At 34.4% G+C, this 15,874-nt stretch overlaps 1 protein-coding gene across 1 annotated transcript in view; it reads left to right on the top strand.

Moving 5' to 3' along the window:
• The window catches only part of SLC9A9 (solute carrier family 9 member A9), a 248,132-nt gene that overhangs the window by 102,570 nt on the left and 129,688 nt on the right, over positions 1–15,874 (top strand). The window contains 2 exon segments of the mRNA XM_032225596.1: positions 2,146–2,251; positions 8,673–8,761. Coding sequence (XP_032081487.1) covers positions 2,146–2,251; positions 8,673–8,761 — 195 coding nt within the window.

The raw sequence follows: 15,874 nt of genomic DNA, 5'->3' as shown, positions 1-15,874 counted from the left end.
AAGCTGCCTGGTTTTTGGACATTTTCAGGCTATTTTCCATCATTCCGGTGCCTGCAAAGACCAGTGTGCCAGAACCCAGAAGAGCAGCTCTGTGTATGTTATATATATGTTGTATTTGTGCTGATAAATAAATAAAGGGAGACTAGTATAGATCTATTTCAAGCTATTTAGCTCTCATCAGCTAGCCATACCCTTACTGGGATTAGAACCTGTGCTGTATTACATCTTAGGCAGATGTATATAATAGAAAGGGCTTTCCATCAAGTTTAATCTTCATCTACAACAGTTGCATAGGCACCTCACTTTAGTCAGCAGAAACAATCCAAGCATATTTTGGGTAGCTTGAATCTAAGCTGTCTCTGAGCTGACTCAGTATTGTACCTTACTGACCACCAGATCATACCAAATTCCAAAGTTTCTTCACCTTGAATAGATCAATTTTATTTAATACTGTTAAATAAATGTCAGAAAACTCTTACAATCTCTTGAATATCTACAGGCTGTACTAGTAACATTGAGTGGCAAAACCACCAATTTCCATAGCCATGATTTTCGGCTCTCTGCCAAAGAAAAGTGTGATAAGTTTCTATGGGTTGTTAATGCACTAATTTTTAATTTAAACATGAGCCAAAATTCAAAAGGGCAAACAGGCCACATACTCAGTGACGTTATCATATATTCATATTAAGTGCTTACTTTACACTTTGCCATATTGCCTTGGACAATCAGTGAACATAATTCACTGATTGAACCATAATCAGTGAACATAACACAGAGTGAACATAAAGGTTTCTAGATAATATATGCAACATACTGCACAAATAATGCCTTAACACAATTGAATGAAATTATTGTCTCTGGATAAAATGTCTCTATGTAATATTTCCTCATTGAGTTACTAAAATCTTAATATGCCTATTTTTACTTTTTAATTTAACAGTAAATAGGTTCCATTAAGCTCGCAATGACCTTCTCCTGAGCTTGAAATATTATAATCCTTGAGCTCATTCTAAATTGGTCATCCTGTTTGCCATTTGACTTTACAACAGATTTATTTCTATGACCTGAAAAGCAAAGTTAAACTAGATTTAGGAATCATATGAATAGAACTAATGAGTGGAAATTAAAGTTATATCTGTCCAAATCAGTAATATATTCAATTATTTCAAAGCATGAACTGTTATAGACATAGCCAGGAATACTTTCCTTGAAGTTGCATGTAAAATAAATATTCATACAAACATAATTAAGTTTTTTTTCAGTAGTCTGTCAAAAGGATAGACTTGTTGGAAATGGAAATTATTTATCACTGCAAGCTATTTAGAATAGAATAGAATGAATTAGCTGGAAGGAACCTTTCTAGCTAAAATATCTCTTTTCTTAAGATTCAAAGAGAAATTATCCACAGCATGGATAATTTTGTGACCTGGTCAAGACTACCTTTCCAAGATATGAGAAGATTTTTGTATTAGTTTTGTATGCAGTCAGAATTCTGAGAAAGAAAAAGACTCGTACAGCACTTATTTCCATTGCACCCATTGGATTTATATTTTTCCACAGACAATGGATATGTGAATTGGTCTACATTACATCAAACATTCATTGCTTGATGTCTCCATCATATTAAAAGATCAAAGCCACCAGAACATTTTAAAAAGGGACTCCAAATTATAATTTAACAGTTGTGGACTACATGGGAAAATATCGTAATTAATTTAAAATTATAGTCAATTACACTTAAATTAATTAGTATCCATTGGAATCTAGTACCGTACATGAAAATAGGCACACATTAACTTAACCGTACCATACTCATGTACCATATCCACTCAAAAACTGACTACAGGCCTTGATACCAAATAATATTACAGCTCTGCTCTCAGCCAGAAATGTTTAACTGCTATACCTAATTGTTACAAACTGAATTATCAATGATTAAGAATTTCCAGTAACTTATATAAATCCAACCAGTTGCTGAAGATAATTTATGATAAATTAGGAGCACTCTAAAATTTTACTTCACTTCTTCAAAATAGTGCTAAGTTTATAAGCATTCTTGTCATACTGGTACGTAATGTTACAAAATCAAGTCTGACAAACTAAAACAATTGCTCTTTTTCCTTAGCTTTATTTTTCCTTTAGCACTTGACAAAGTTTACTAAACTGTGTGAGTTCCCCATGTTGGAAACTGGCTTGTTTTTCCTTTTATCATGGAGTGCTTTCTTGTCTGCTGAAGCTGCTGGCCTTACAGGTAAGTATTTCATGCTATTGAAGTAATTGGGGGCTTCAGTTTTCTGCTGTAATACAAAGGTATGTGTGAAATCATACAACAGTATGTGTGGAATTTGTGTATTTTTGTGTTCAACAAAAATGGAGAAATGGTTGGAGAGATTTTAGGAGGTAAAATTCTTGGTAGAAAAATAATATGTAGTATTGTGCATAGTTTGTTGAAAAAAATGAATATTAATCAAAAACAGCAACAATGGTTGTGTGTAAAAGGATATATTTTCCTATTTTATTATATGAATATAAAAGCTGAGTACTGTACATCAGGAAAAACATATAGATGAATGAAGTGTATTAATGTGCTAACTAAAACATACTGTAAAGGAAGAATCAATACAGTAAAGAATGAATGGCTATTGAATGAATGTGGACTGAATGCAAAAGTGAGAAACTATTATCAAAAAAGCTTGTTGGGTTTATGTGATTGTATTGATAGCAATAGCAATAGCAGTTAGATTTATATACCGCTTCATAGGGCTTTCAGCCCTCTCTAAGCGGTTTACAGAGTCAGCGTATCGCCACCACAGTCCGGGTCCTCATTTCACACACCTTGGAAGGATGGAAGGCTGAGTCAACCTTGAGCCGATGAGATTAGAACCGCTGAACTGCAGATAACAGTCAGCTGAAGTGGCCTGCAGTACTGCACCCTAACAACTGCGCCACCTTGGCTCTTTTTTTGATAATGTGCATGATGATTGATTTAAATTAAACATATGAAAAAGTGAATAGATCAATAGATTTTGAAAATGGAGAATCCTATGAATGAACTTGGTGATTTCCTCAAAAGAAAAATGTAAGAAATTTCAAGAAAAAAAGGCAATGTGTGAACCAATGTAGGAATTTTGTGGAAGCAAAGATGGTTTGCAAGATTAAAAAGTTCTTGTGAGATATAAATATAAATTGGTTTCAGTTGTTTCCTTTTACTTTTCTTATCCCATTGTTTTGATTTTTGGGGGGTTACTGTTACTTTTTTTCTATGTCTCTCTCTGCTCTATATAACATTGCTAATCACAGAAACAGAATAGTGTGATGGGAATCTAGGTGGAGTGTGTGTGTGTGTGTGTGTGTGTGTGTGAGTGTGTGTGTGTACATTAATTTATTCTCATTCACAGGAAGCAAGGAAGCAAGTTTAGAAGATGAAAGTATTTAAATTAATGGATAATCTCTTTAAATTTATGGAATAAATTATATGAATTGCATTAGTGGAATATTTGTAAGTCATATGAAAGAAGTAGTGAACAAATATGAAATTGATTTCTAATAATTATAAAATAAAACATTTATAAAGTAATAAAGCCGGGATACAAATATAATAAGTACGTTTTATATCATTATAACAAAGTAGATACTCCTGTAATATGATACTTTCATCTATTTCTGTTTTTTTAGAAATGTTTGAAGATTTTTATTCAGAATCTAACATTACAAAAACATTAATGAAACTAGAGTTTTCTATGATAATTTTATTGCTGAACATATGGCCTCTCTAAGCATGAAGTTTTGTTTTTAGATCTTAAGACATAGGATAAAATTATGCAGCATATAATTGGGAGAAGTCATTTTTTCACACTTAAGTGACATACTGAAATTTCTTCTCTGATATGATTTAGATTTTTCCTGTCCATTTATATATATGGAATAACAGTAATTTTAATTGTTATAATGCTCACAGATGGGTTTTAAATTTATATAGCAGTTATAATTTTTTTTAGAAGTCAACGTGTGCCTAATCCAGATGCAATTAGATTTTTTTTTTAAAAAAGAAACCATACAAAAAATTACAAACTGTTATTAATTTCATTTGAAAGAAATTGCTCAGATTATTACAAGTAATTATCTTTTCCAGTTTGTACAATAAAATTTAATGTCAGATGTTTGTGAAATAGGAAATACTATAAATGCATAAACTAGTGTTATGAAATGGCTTCCAACTGGATTCTTCTGGAAATTTATATCATTATCACCTTTCATATGCTACATATTTTACATATGTAATTAATTCCTTGATAAGCGCTATTGGAAGAGAATTGGATATTCTTTGACAGCTAGCATATTTCAGGATTAATATGTATATTAGATTTTGTGGAGGAGAGCTTATGCTTATGATATACAACCAGAGAAAATTATGGTTCTCCTGCTCTATTCTTCGTAGGACTGGGAAAAATCCTTTCCAGTAATAGTTCTTTTTATTCGTGTTTTTAAGGAAGTGATCCTTAAAGCTTTCAGCTCAACTCTAGTACCTGTATTTTTATTTTATTTTTATTTCTCCCTGAATTCACAGTATTCTGAATTTATAATTCAATTTTCTCTATAGAATCTACTATAAAACAGAAACCTCATAATTCATACATGTGAGGTTGGTTAAAGGGAATGATAACACCTAACAAACATAAATATGTAAAATTTATCTTTATTTAGAACAAGGTTCAAAAGTTGGTATTCAGATGTCATGGTAAAGTGTTATGTCCCTATACAACTGCTTGAAATGTTTCATTCAGTCACTTTCATGATGTTTTTCTGGAGTTTTCGGATGAAAATCTGCAAGTACTGTCAAGCTTGCCTGTTTTCACTGGCACATTCAGTGACACAGTTCAATTGACACAAGCCTAAAAGCAATACTCTGACATCCAGTTGTGTGAGACGTTCTAATTAAAACACTTCAGAGAGTGATCTTGCCACCTTGGATTTGGCAGACTTGCCCAGAAGCATTTTTAAATTATTTCCAGAGGACTTTTCTTACCCAAAAGAATCAGTTAACAATTCCAGAGAAATATAATACATTGACAGAAATAAAAAATTCTGTCAAATATTTTCAATACAGTTCTCAGTTATAAGATTTAGGGCTTAGTTGAACCTCTATCATTTTCTTTCTCCCAATAATTTGTGGAGTCCAGAACTTTATTCTTTGATGAGGAAAAACCTAAACCTCAGTTAAAAATACCAATAATCATTCCAATCAATTGAATCCCATGATTAGTCAACAGATTTTTCATGTTATATATTTAGTACATTATTTGTTCTTCCATGGTGTCAATCAATACAGCATATACAATGCTGTCAGAAGTATAAGGAGCATCAGAAGTAATGGAGTTATAAATAACTTCATCGCTTGATTATAAGTAGCTTTAAGTGGATTAGACCTGAAAATCAAAATCTTGGTGAAGTTGAAAAAGCTCTAGAGTAGGCAACCAATGTAGATGGACACATTTAGTATGTCTAAGATTTAAAAACAAACACACATCATGCCTAAATTATAAAAACCCAGATCAGACAAGGAAAAGTGGAAAAGTAAAACCAACATCAAACCCAGATTATTAATTACATTAAGTCAATTAATGTAATTCAATGTAAGTCAATTAATGTAATTATAATTATTATTTAGTTTATAATATAATTTTAATTTACTGTAAGAGATCAGGTCCAGGGCTTTAAAGAAATAAATGTGATCCTATGTGGTCAGCTTGCTAATTTTTATCTAGAATTAAATAAATTAACATTATGTGCTAATTCTAGATCCCGTGTATGTATACATGAAGCTTCATTCACCTGCTGCTTGCCCAGTCCAGTTTCTAACAGGCTGTGGACCGGTAGCATGTGCAGCCATGGGGTTGTGGACCCCTGAGCTATATTCTTCAAATGCTATGTTGAAGAAGCAGTTGTGGGGGTTGTTTATTGTGGGTAAGGCTAGGCAATTAAGTTGATAGATGATTTGTTGTCTGGGGCCTGTGTTTGAGATTGTGATGGCAGGATATTTGGGAAACCTGAAGGTAGACTAGGATAGGCCATAATATTCAGGTGATGGCAGGCAAAGGAAGATATCAATACAATTGTGGGGTGATTACATGTGGGAAGGCATTTGTGCTATCTTCAGTTGAGTCTCCTGGATTCTCTTTCAGAAGTCAGATCACTAAATTGTCAGTGATCATAACCTCCCACTAATAATGACAAATGATCTTATCTTTGATGAGGCATTGACCTGGCATGTTTTCAGGGTGAGTTCTTCCCTTGGGGGTCCAAGTGTGACACATGAAAATGGGCTGGAGGATTAGGGGTGGATATCACTGGGAAGCAGTAATGGCTTCCAGGGGGTTTACTTCACGTATAATTTAAAGAGAGACCCTTTGTTAAAGTTGGGCTATAGGCATCAGTTGGGTTTATTATATAATGTGTGTAGCCAGGGGCCTGAGTTTCAGACACAATATGGAGCCAAGGTGGTGCAGTGGTTAGAGTGTAGTACTGCAGGCTATTTCAGCTGACTGCTAGCTGCAGTTCAGCAGTTCAAATCTCACCGGTTCAAGGCTAACTCAGCCTTCAATCTTTCCGAGGTGGATAAAATGAGAATCCAGATTATTGAGAGCAATATGCTCTGTATATACTCTGTAAACTGCTTAGAGAGAGCTGTAAAAGAACTATGAAGCTGTATATAAGTCTAAGTGCTATTGCTATTGCTAATATGAGATTTTTGCCAAGAATGTAATGGATGGTTTTATGAGACCTTAATCATTACATAAAGTGGATGGAGGTTTTGGTGGTGCCTCTGCTGGAATTGAATTCATATTGCACAAACCCTGACATAATTTATGCAAGTCTTAAGGACCTGGTTCTACTTCCCTAAGCTGACGTGTTGTTTTGTTGAATGTTTTATAAAATTATGCCTGCTTTAGCCATGTTGCAAAGGAGGGAATATTACTGGTTGCTCTATAATAAGCCTATTATAATAAGCCTATAATAAGAAATTTCTTAGCAGGATATTAGGAAATATATTGCCTCATTTACATTATGACTCAGAGATGTCATTGTAGCAGTATATTTTCAGGATATTCTGCTGGTTCCTTTTTCCTTGTCATCTTTTGCAGGAGTAAACCCATCCTTCAAACATATAATGCATAATAAAACATATTGATATAATAATATGTATCATCTTTAAAATTTTCTCATCAAAAAAGGAATTGCAGGTGATAATTTCAGCATCTGAAAATAAATTCTTCACAAAACCATAAATCTTTTGTTTTTCAGTTTAGGCAGAGCTACTTTGTATGTAATCAACAATTAATTAAGAGTATTATATCTGCAACCACAATTTTATTTCTCCAAGTTGCACCAATCAATTCAGCATTTCAGTATTTAAAACTGAACCTCTAACTTTTTTGTTGGAAATAAACATCCAGTTTAGTAAGAAATTGTTCCCAATGAAGGAAATATTTTTAGTTCCAGATAGTGAAGACCTTCTCTAACTTTTAATGAGAAAGGAACCTATGAATATTTTTTCTTTTAACAATTGCTATGTAATCAACAGCATTTTGAAATAAAAACTGGATAATGTCAGAAAGAAATTGAATAAAACTTTCCAAGAATATAATGCAGTTGAGAATTCATTGTAATGCGATTTTATCTGCAAAAGCAAACTTTAGCTATTTGCACATTTTAACTGTCTCTGTTGTACAAACTCAGTCCCAGAGTGCTATCTTACACTTCCCAGGAGATCCCAGTGAAATCAAGAGGCTAGACAATAACTAGCTGGTGTGTAGAAATTAATCTTGGTGATATTATTTTCAACATAATTTGTTATGCAATATTGCATGTTTCTAAGAAAACAACCTGAATTGTTGCTTTTATTTTGGAATTATTGACTCATTTAGCATCAACATCTGAGAAAAGCATTTCCAGATTGCAAATTCAAGCACAGCTAGAAACATGAGCCCAATTTACCAAATTATGTAATATGTTGTTAGGTGACATCCTGATAAGACAGTCTGCCTATCCATACTGCAAAAGACTGACCCAATTGAGAATATACCAGATTAGGATAGTATCATATTGAAGATCAGTGTTGTATTTAGATGATTTCACAGCAATTCTGAAAGTTAGACCAGGGATGGACAAGTAATTTTCCCAAGCGGCCACATGAGAAAGGGGACTGTTGTGAATGGCTAAACCAAAAGGCTGAACTTAAATCTGCTCAATTGTGTGCATAGTGTACAACTTATTTATGTTTGGTTTCTAATTTTTAATTGACCTCACATGAGCCAGACAGGAACAGCCAAAAGACCAGATGTGGCCCAAAGGCCAAAACATGTCCAGTTCTGATTTAGACAGTCTGCAAACAACAAAATTGTATAGATGTATATTAAGCAGGTACATTACAGCAAGATGCAAGAGCTTCCTGACCTCAAATTATTTTGATCAAAGCTACATTCTAGTTCATTGAAGCAAATTATTATAACATGTTCTTATGGCTTTTTTATTGGCAGTTAATGTTATTTAATTATTTTTCAAGCAGGCAAATTCCTTCCACCCCTCCACCCTTCCCTTTTTTCTTTTGAATACATTCTGGGATGAAATGAAAACAGCTTGATGTGTGTGTGTTGTTTTTTTGTTTTTTTCAGGAATAGTGGCAGTTCTTTTTTGTGGAGTTACACAGGCCCATTATACATATAACAATCTGTCAGAAGACTCCAAAATGAGAACTAAACAGGTAAAGTATGCAGTCTTCCCATCTTTCTGACCCCTTGTTTGCTTTGTATCTTCTGCAACAGTAATTGGGTATCACAAATTTGACAATATAGCCTGGAGAGATTTCATTAAACAAAAAAAGAAACCCAAAGCTTGTATCTTCATTAAGGGAGAAGTATATCAACAACTGATTTTTGCTAGTAAAGGCATTGGCAATTTTTCTGCTAAGCAAAATTTAAGAAAGGTCTGTTTTTCTTTTGAGGCCAGAAGCATCAAATGTCACCATAGATATAAAATGTGCAAAGCTGGTGATAGTTTTCAGTGCTTTTTATTAAGTCAGCCTGGGCCTCTACTGGATATATACTTTGCTCAAGGGCTTATATCTTGATGAAGTTTCTATCTTGTCTTTTGCTTGGAATCACTGACACACATCTCCATGTCATCTCACAAATGGGGATTAAAATTCCTTTAGGTGAAGCATGCTTTTCAAAACTGAGAATCATAATTCAGGGAAGATAGCTCTTTGGTTCTGTAGATTCTAGTAATGAACTGGATCTGCTTTGTTGCCAGGAATAGAAAAAGCGGTTATGTAATTTTAGATCATATTTTATGATGTGGTAACACCCAATTTTATGGTGATGTGCATTATGTTACTTTTTTTCAAAATGTGACTGTTTCAGGTACCTCCTGTTTATTTTACCAACTGGACCCATTAAATCCAGATGAATATTGCAGGTGTCAGATTTTCAAATAAGAAAAAGAGTTCTGTAGGGAATATAGCACCTGGAGTAGATGAATTGTTTGAGTCAAGGGTGGGTTCCGGTAGTCACTACTGCAAGTTCATTCGTGGGCGCTTTGCATGCTTGATGTGCACTGAGCGTGCATGTTCAGTGCAATAAAAATTGTTTTGCGCATGTGCAGAAGCAAAAACCAAGATGGCAGCACCTATGGCGCCACTTGAAGAACCAGTTTGGGGTGTGTGGCAGTGTGGGTCGCTGCCAATTCCAGTGACCCAGGCCGCCAAACCATTACCAGTTTGGCCAAACCGGTAGGAACCCACCACTGGTTTGAGTGTTCTCTAGAGCAGGGGTGTAAAACTCACAGCCCATGGGCCAGATGCATCACATGCTGGCCCCGTACCCACACAGTTTAGTGAAGCGGAAAGTCCCAATACATCACATGGTGCCACCGTGATGATGCGAGTTTGACAACCCTGCTCTTGACAAATAAAATACTTAAAGATATATGCTATTGGAGCAGAAGTTTTGCAGGATCAGAAACTTCAAAATAGAAATTTCTATAATCAGTAAAAATAATTAGTCAACCTACTTTCAACATCTAAGCACTCTATTTGTAACCTTCAAGTAAATAATTGGTGCTTTTATTGGTTCTGTTGTTCAACCTCCTTACCTTGTTATGCTTCAGTGCCTTTAGTATTAGTTTTGATACATCATATCACTTATTGTTTTCATAATCTTTTATTACTTCTAATCAAAAACTATACTCTTTATTGTTCAGCTTTCTTTACTTTGGTTTGGGATGCAAATGTTTATCTTAATTGCCCATGAAATCCTGAAATAAAAACAACTTCATAGATAATTTCTCAAGTACTTATAGCTATTTTTTACTGTAGTCTTCATATGACTACAAAATTCGCTCCAAAATTGTATCTTGTATCTTGATAGCAGCAAAACAAATATTTCTGCAGCTAGTCAGATACCATCATCATAGATTCCAATCCATGATTTACCTTTCATAGATGAATTATCTAGCTGTAACAAATTTGAAAAGCATCACCCAATCAAGCATTGAGAATTAATCAAAGTCAATCTGTGTAGAATAAATGTCTATATCTTTGTTAATCAGACCCATGTGTACATCTGAGATGGAATACTGTACTATAAAGCAAATCATCTGATCTTCATAGAAATGATTGGATGATTTGATGTTCCCTTATTTGACCACAGTATTTGATCACTGCATCATGATTTGTTGAGCTCTGATTTATCTACTGTATATGCATACACATTATGATATGACTGGGTGTAACATAGAAAGGGATATAAATGATAGTAGTAGCAAATGAAATAAGGAATGCCTGCTCACCACTTCTGGGATTTCTTCCAGTTAGAAAGCAATGTGTTTGATTAATTCCTTGATATCATGAACAGATTGTGAGCTCACAGTCATATTTAGTATCTAATTTTGCCTCTTGTGTCAAAAAATGCAATCAAGCCAAACTGTTGGAGATTATCCATTAGGAGTTGGATGCATTAGAATCCCAACCTTCAGGATTCTATACACCCTAAGAAGCATTGCATTTAATAGATTTTCTTCTAATTAGGCTTCTCAAAAATTCCAGATAGCTATTCTGAGGTGCCTGAAATGGTAATATTTTAAAAATATGTAGGTTAAATATAACCTACATGTGGTTAAATATATTCCATGCTTTATTACATGGAATAGAGAGCCAGTTAGGTGCTGAAGGCATCAGGCTAGAAACTGGGAGACCATGTGTTCTATTCCCACTTTGGGCACAAATTCAGCTGTGACATTGAACCAGTCACTCTCTCTCTCAGCCCTAGGAAGTAGGCAATGGCAAACTATCCCCCAAATCTTGCCAAAAAATTTGTAGGGATATGTCCAGACAAGTCCTGGAGTCAATACTGAGGAACCAAAAAGGAAATCAAGGGGGCAAAGAAAATTGACATACGTGAGGGGGAGAAAAACAACATACTAAGGATTTCATTTTGTTGTCTTATATAAAGTAATTTGGAGTCACATTCAGAAGCCCAAATGAAAGTGGGAAAATAGGTAAAAGTTATTCAGATATTTCATCAAAACATTTAGGCTTATTAACAAAAACATTATAACTAGTAGATTTTTACTACTTTTCCACAGTTTCTGTTTTATTTGTTCTTTCATTGTACAGTAAGTGTATAATATATTTTAAACATATTCTACAAACAGAATTGGAGCCGATATGATGCTTTTTCTGTGAAAAATACACAAATCAAGAAACTTATAATCAAATTACTCATTTGAAGATATCTAATTGAAATAGCATGAAGAAGACTATGGAAAACTTTTTTAGCATCCGTCTATAAATGATGTTAGCCTGAAGGTGATAATGTCTTTGAGATCTTGAAATTCAGATCAACATAACACTTACATTCTACATCCAAGTACAATTTTTGGAAAGGACTGTTCTAAGCGCAACAGCCATCCATAGAAACTATAGGATAAAGACTACCCTGCTGAGAATTTTGTTGACTGAATTAGATGTAGATTTGTAATCTTTTTTTAGTATCTGTACTATGTTTTTCATTTACATGAGAATACGCCCTACTGAAAGTGGTGAATATGTATGGTTGATATTACTGTAATACCTATACAATACCTCCCTAGCACTGCATCAAACTGACTTTCTATTCAGTCAACAATTGAAAATAAAATTACATAAATTGATAGAATATGAATAGTAGTGTTAATTGAAGTATTGCTGATCTATACAGTTAGTCCTTGTCAATCTCAATTTGGTATTTTGAACACCTCTGAACGCACAGGCCTGATTTAGCAAGTTTTATTAAAATGAATACACCAATATGATCATAGATATGTGACCCTACCTTACACTTGTCATCTTGGAAGGATCACCAAATTTGTAATGAGCTCTGTCAAAAAGGAAAGGAAGGGATATTCCGAGCACATTTCAGTGAATGATTTCAGCATTATTATCAGCATATAACTGATATGCTGATAATAAGTAAAGAACCTCTACCCATAGACCTAATCTAGCCAATAGAGTTGTTCCATCTGACCCACAAGTGGCTGTGTTCTCCTTCTTGAAATCCAGACACTAAAGACTTGATCAATATAAAGGTAGAGGAAAAGCTATTCTGAGAAGTCTGCAGCTGAACTACAACTACAGCAGTTAACATAAACATGGCCACATCTGAAAATTCTTTAGTCCCCCAACCTTAGTATATTACAAAGGGTAGCGCCTTTCTTTTTCAGATCAATTCTAAGATTAAAGACTTTGTGTAAGATGATAAACTAACATTACTAACTTCCTTGTCAGGATGGCTGGATTCCTTGAAGCTTTCTGTTTGTCCAGACTTATATGGTAAATTTCCAAAGTGCCTGCTTCACAATCATCAATAAAGCTGAAGGTTTTGTATGGATTCTGAATTTAATAGCTAGCACTAGCTGCACTACAGCTACTTCTTAGCAATAAATATTTGGAAGTGTTCAAACAGCTATCCTTTTATATCTGGCATTCTATGGAATTGTATGACATTTAGCTAGACAGGCAAGTGGTTTTGTCTAAGACTGACAAAAGAAAGCCCTCATTCTTTTTAATAAAACCTTTCTGGACATGGTACACTACATTTTGCTGCAGTGCTAGATAGGGCAAGCCTTTTATAGACAATTAATCTGCTCTTCCCAAACTGAACAATCACCACAATGTCAGGATTTATTGGTACTTATTGTACCACAGACTTTTTACTTTCAACAAAGTAGAAAACATTCTTGGTCTAGAAAGAATAAAGTGAAGGAGCTGATGGTTAGCAATACTATTTTTTCTGCCAAAAAAAAATATAGCTTATTATTTTCATCAATAAGCTATTAATCTTTGAATTTCAAAATAATTGATAACTTCTTCAAACAACTAGCATAATTTCCTACATGCATCAGAAGTAAAATATTACTATTGATAAATATCCACAGTACATTTTCAGGAAGGAAATGAACTAGCATCATAGTAGCAGCCTTTTTTAAAGAAATCAAATGAATAGTATTTATTCATAGTCTTTATAAGGAATGGCCACTAATTTAACTAATTTGTTAAGAAGACAAAGAAATTTAACTGTAGTATTCTACTACAATTCTTAGACATTTCTCAATAAAGCTTTATTCTCAATAAATGTAGATCCATCAACATCCAGATTCGTATCCCATTTACTTATATGACCACTATTGCTTTCAGGCAATAGTGTTAATATACTAATTAATCTTTTCCTTATTTATTGAACATTGGTACCTATGTCAAAACATGTTGTCCAAAAAATGTCATGTCACAGATTAGTGATGGCTCCCTTCTGTGGAGTTGTTTAGTCTGAGTTATATTGTTCTTCTCAAGTTTATTGAAGGCTATAGGCTTTAGGAAAGTATTCTAAAATGTAGGCAGTACTCATATGAATGCACACTATTAGTTTGGTGTTTTGTAAGCCACCATGGCTTTCAACTGAGCATCCTTTGACATTGAGCATCATAAAAGCCTCAATCAATAATAATAATTGAATAAAATATGATTATAATAATTTAAAAGAGAGTGAGAGAAAGAGGAATAAGAGGCTTCAAACTATTTTACATATCTTTTTAAGAAAACAAATAGTTTAGTAAATGAAGACTCCCAAATTCATTACATTGTTGCTTTTTAAAAAGTATTTCTTAATCTAACAGGATAACAGAATAATGCTCTTTTTTATTTGCTTCTTCCCAGAAAAACTTCTCAGTTTTTCTTTTATCTATGTTCTTAATTATGAAGTCAGTCAGGGTCATTTTGGAGTTGGGAACTTAGACATTAGATGAATTAATAAATAGCTAGGAAGTTCATTATACCATGAAGTCTGTGTGTAGTAGTTTTCTTCTGAATCCTATAGCAATAGCAGTTAGACTTATATACCGCTTCATAGGGCTTTCAGCCCTCTCTAAGCAGTTTACAGAGTCAGCATATTGCCCCCAACAACAATCCGGGTCCTCATTTTACCCACCTCGGAAGGATGGAAGGCTGAGTCAACCCTGAGCCGGTGAGATTTGAACAGCCGAACTGCAGAACTGCAGTCAGCTGAAGTAGCCTGCAGTGCTGCATTTAACCACTGCGCCACCTCGGCTCTCAATGTACTACAACCCAATGTAGCTCCTATTCTTCTGAATCCTGTATGATTTCATGCCACAACTTTTGGAATTGTTTAGATTCCTTTCTTTCTCATATTCAATAGTATTAGATTCAGAAGAAAAGCTTTCAGAAAAATCCTACCTTATTATTTTATTTTTCTAATAAAAAGTTTTATTGAAGTTTAAAAATACAAATATAAAATATTAACACAAATGAAGAAAAAAACAAAAAAGAATGAAAAAGCAAAAAGGAGTGAAGGAAAATATGTTAAAGGAAAAAAAGTAAAATATAAACAAATGACTTTCCGCTTTACCAAGAAAAGCACAATTTCAGTAACTTATCACTCTTTTTAATATTTTAGCCTAAAACCTTCTCATTCCATCTCATCCTTTATCTATTAACAAATAATAAAGCCTATCAGTCAGTCTTAATCAGCAAAGTAATAAGAGGGAAAATACGCAATATTTCTTCCCTCCCCCCAATGTAATCCAACCATTTTCAGCATTCAAACTGCTAGCTAGCATCACATTACAGTAAGGCCCCATCTTTGGACAAAAAAGACATATCTTTAGATAGGACATCTGCTTTTCAAAGCATGTAATATCACATTTATGCACTCCATCAGTGGTGGGTTACGACCAGTATGCCCCGGTATGGGCGTACCCGTGCCTGCTGGGAGCACCAGGTACCGTTCCAGTATGGTGCTCTGGAGGGCCCACCCGCCCTTCCACACTCCTTATCGGTATTTGAGGTTTTCGGGGTTAGAGTGCATGGAGTGTACAGTGCCTGCGTGATGCTCCGCCGAGCTTCTGGAGCGTTGCGGGTGGTAAGTATGCATGCACTGCGCATGTGTGCGTGTGTGCTGAGCACATTCATGTGGTGGATGCTCAGCCCTGTTGCACAGTACCATTTGCAACGGGATCCAGAATCCACCACTGCACTCCCTCATTGTGTTACAAATACTACTGCTCTATAGATGTTCATGATGTAACTTTCTCTGGTATGTAATAAGGACAAAGCAAATCTGCAGATAGGCAGCACATAGCATCAAAGAAGCAAACATCTCAGTTGAACATGGCTCATAGGAGGCAGAAGATATCCTTCTAATCTGAATTGCTAATAGCCTTTTTATGTCAGACCAAAATTTCTCTTGAAGGCCTTTGATTTATGGAAATTATAAACATACCAGATGGTAAGTAGCCTTGTTAACCCTTATTTTCTAGTATATTGAGC

This window comes from Thamnophis elegans, chromosome 10, assembly GCF_009769535.1.
Source record: "Thamnophis elegans isolate rThaEle1 chromosome 10, rThaEle1.pri, whole genome shotgun sequence".
Taxonomy (NCBI): Eukaryota; Metazoa; Chordata; class Lepidosauria; order Squamata; family Colubridae; genus Thamnophis; species Thamnophis elegans.
Note: the sequence above shows the minus strand (reverse complement) of the source record. Positions and strands in the feature narration are given on the sequence as shown.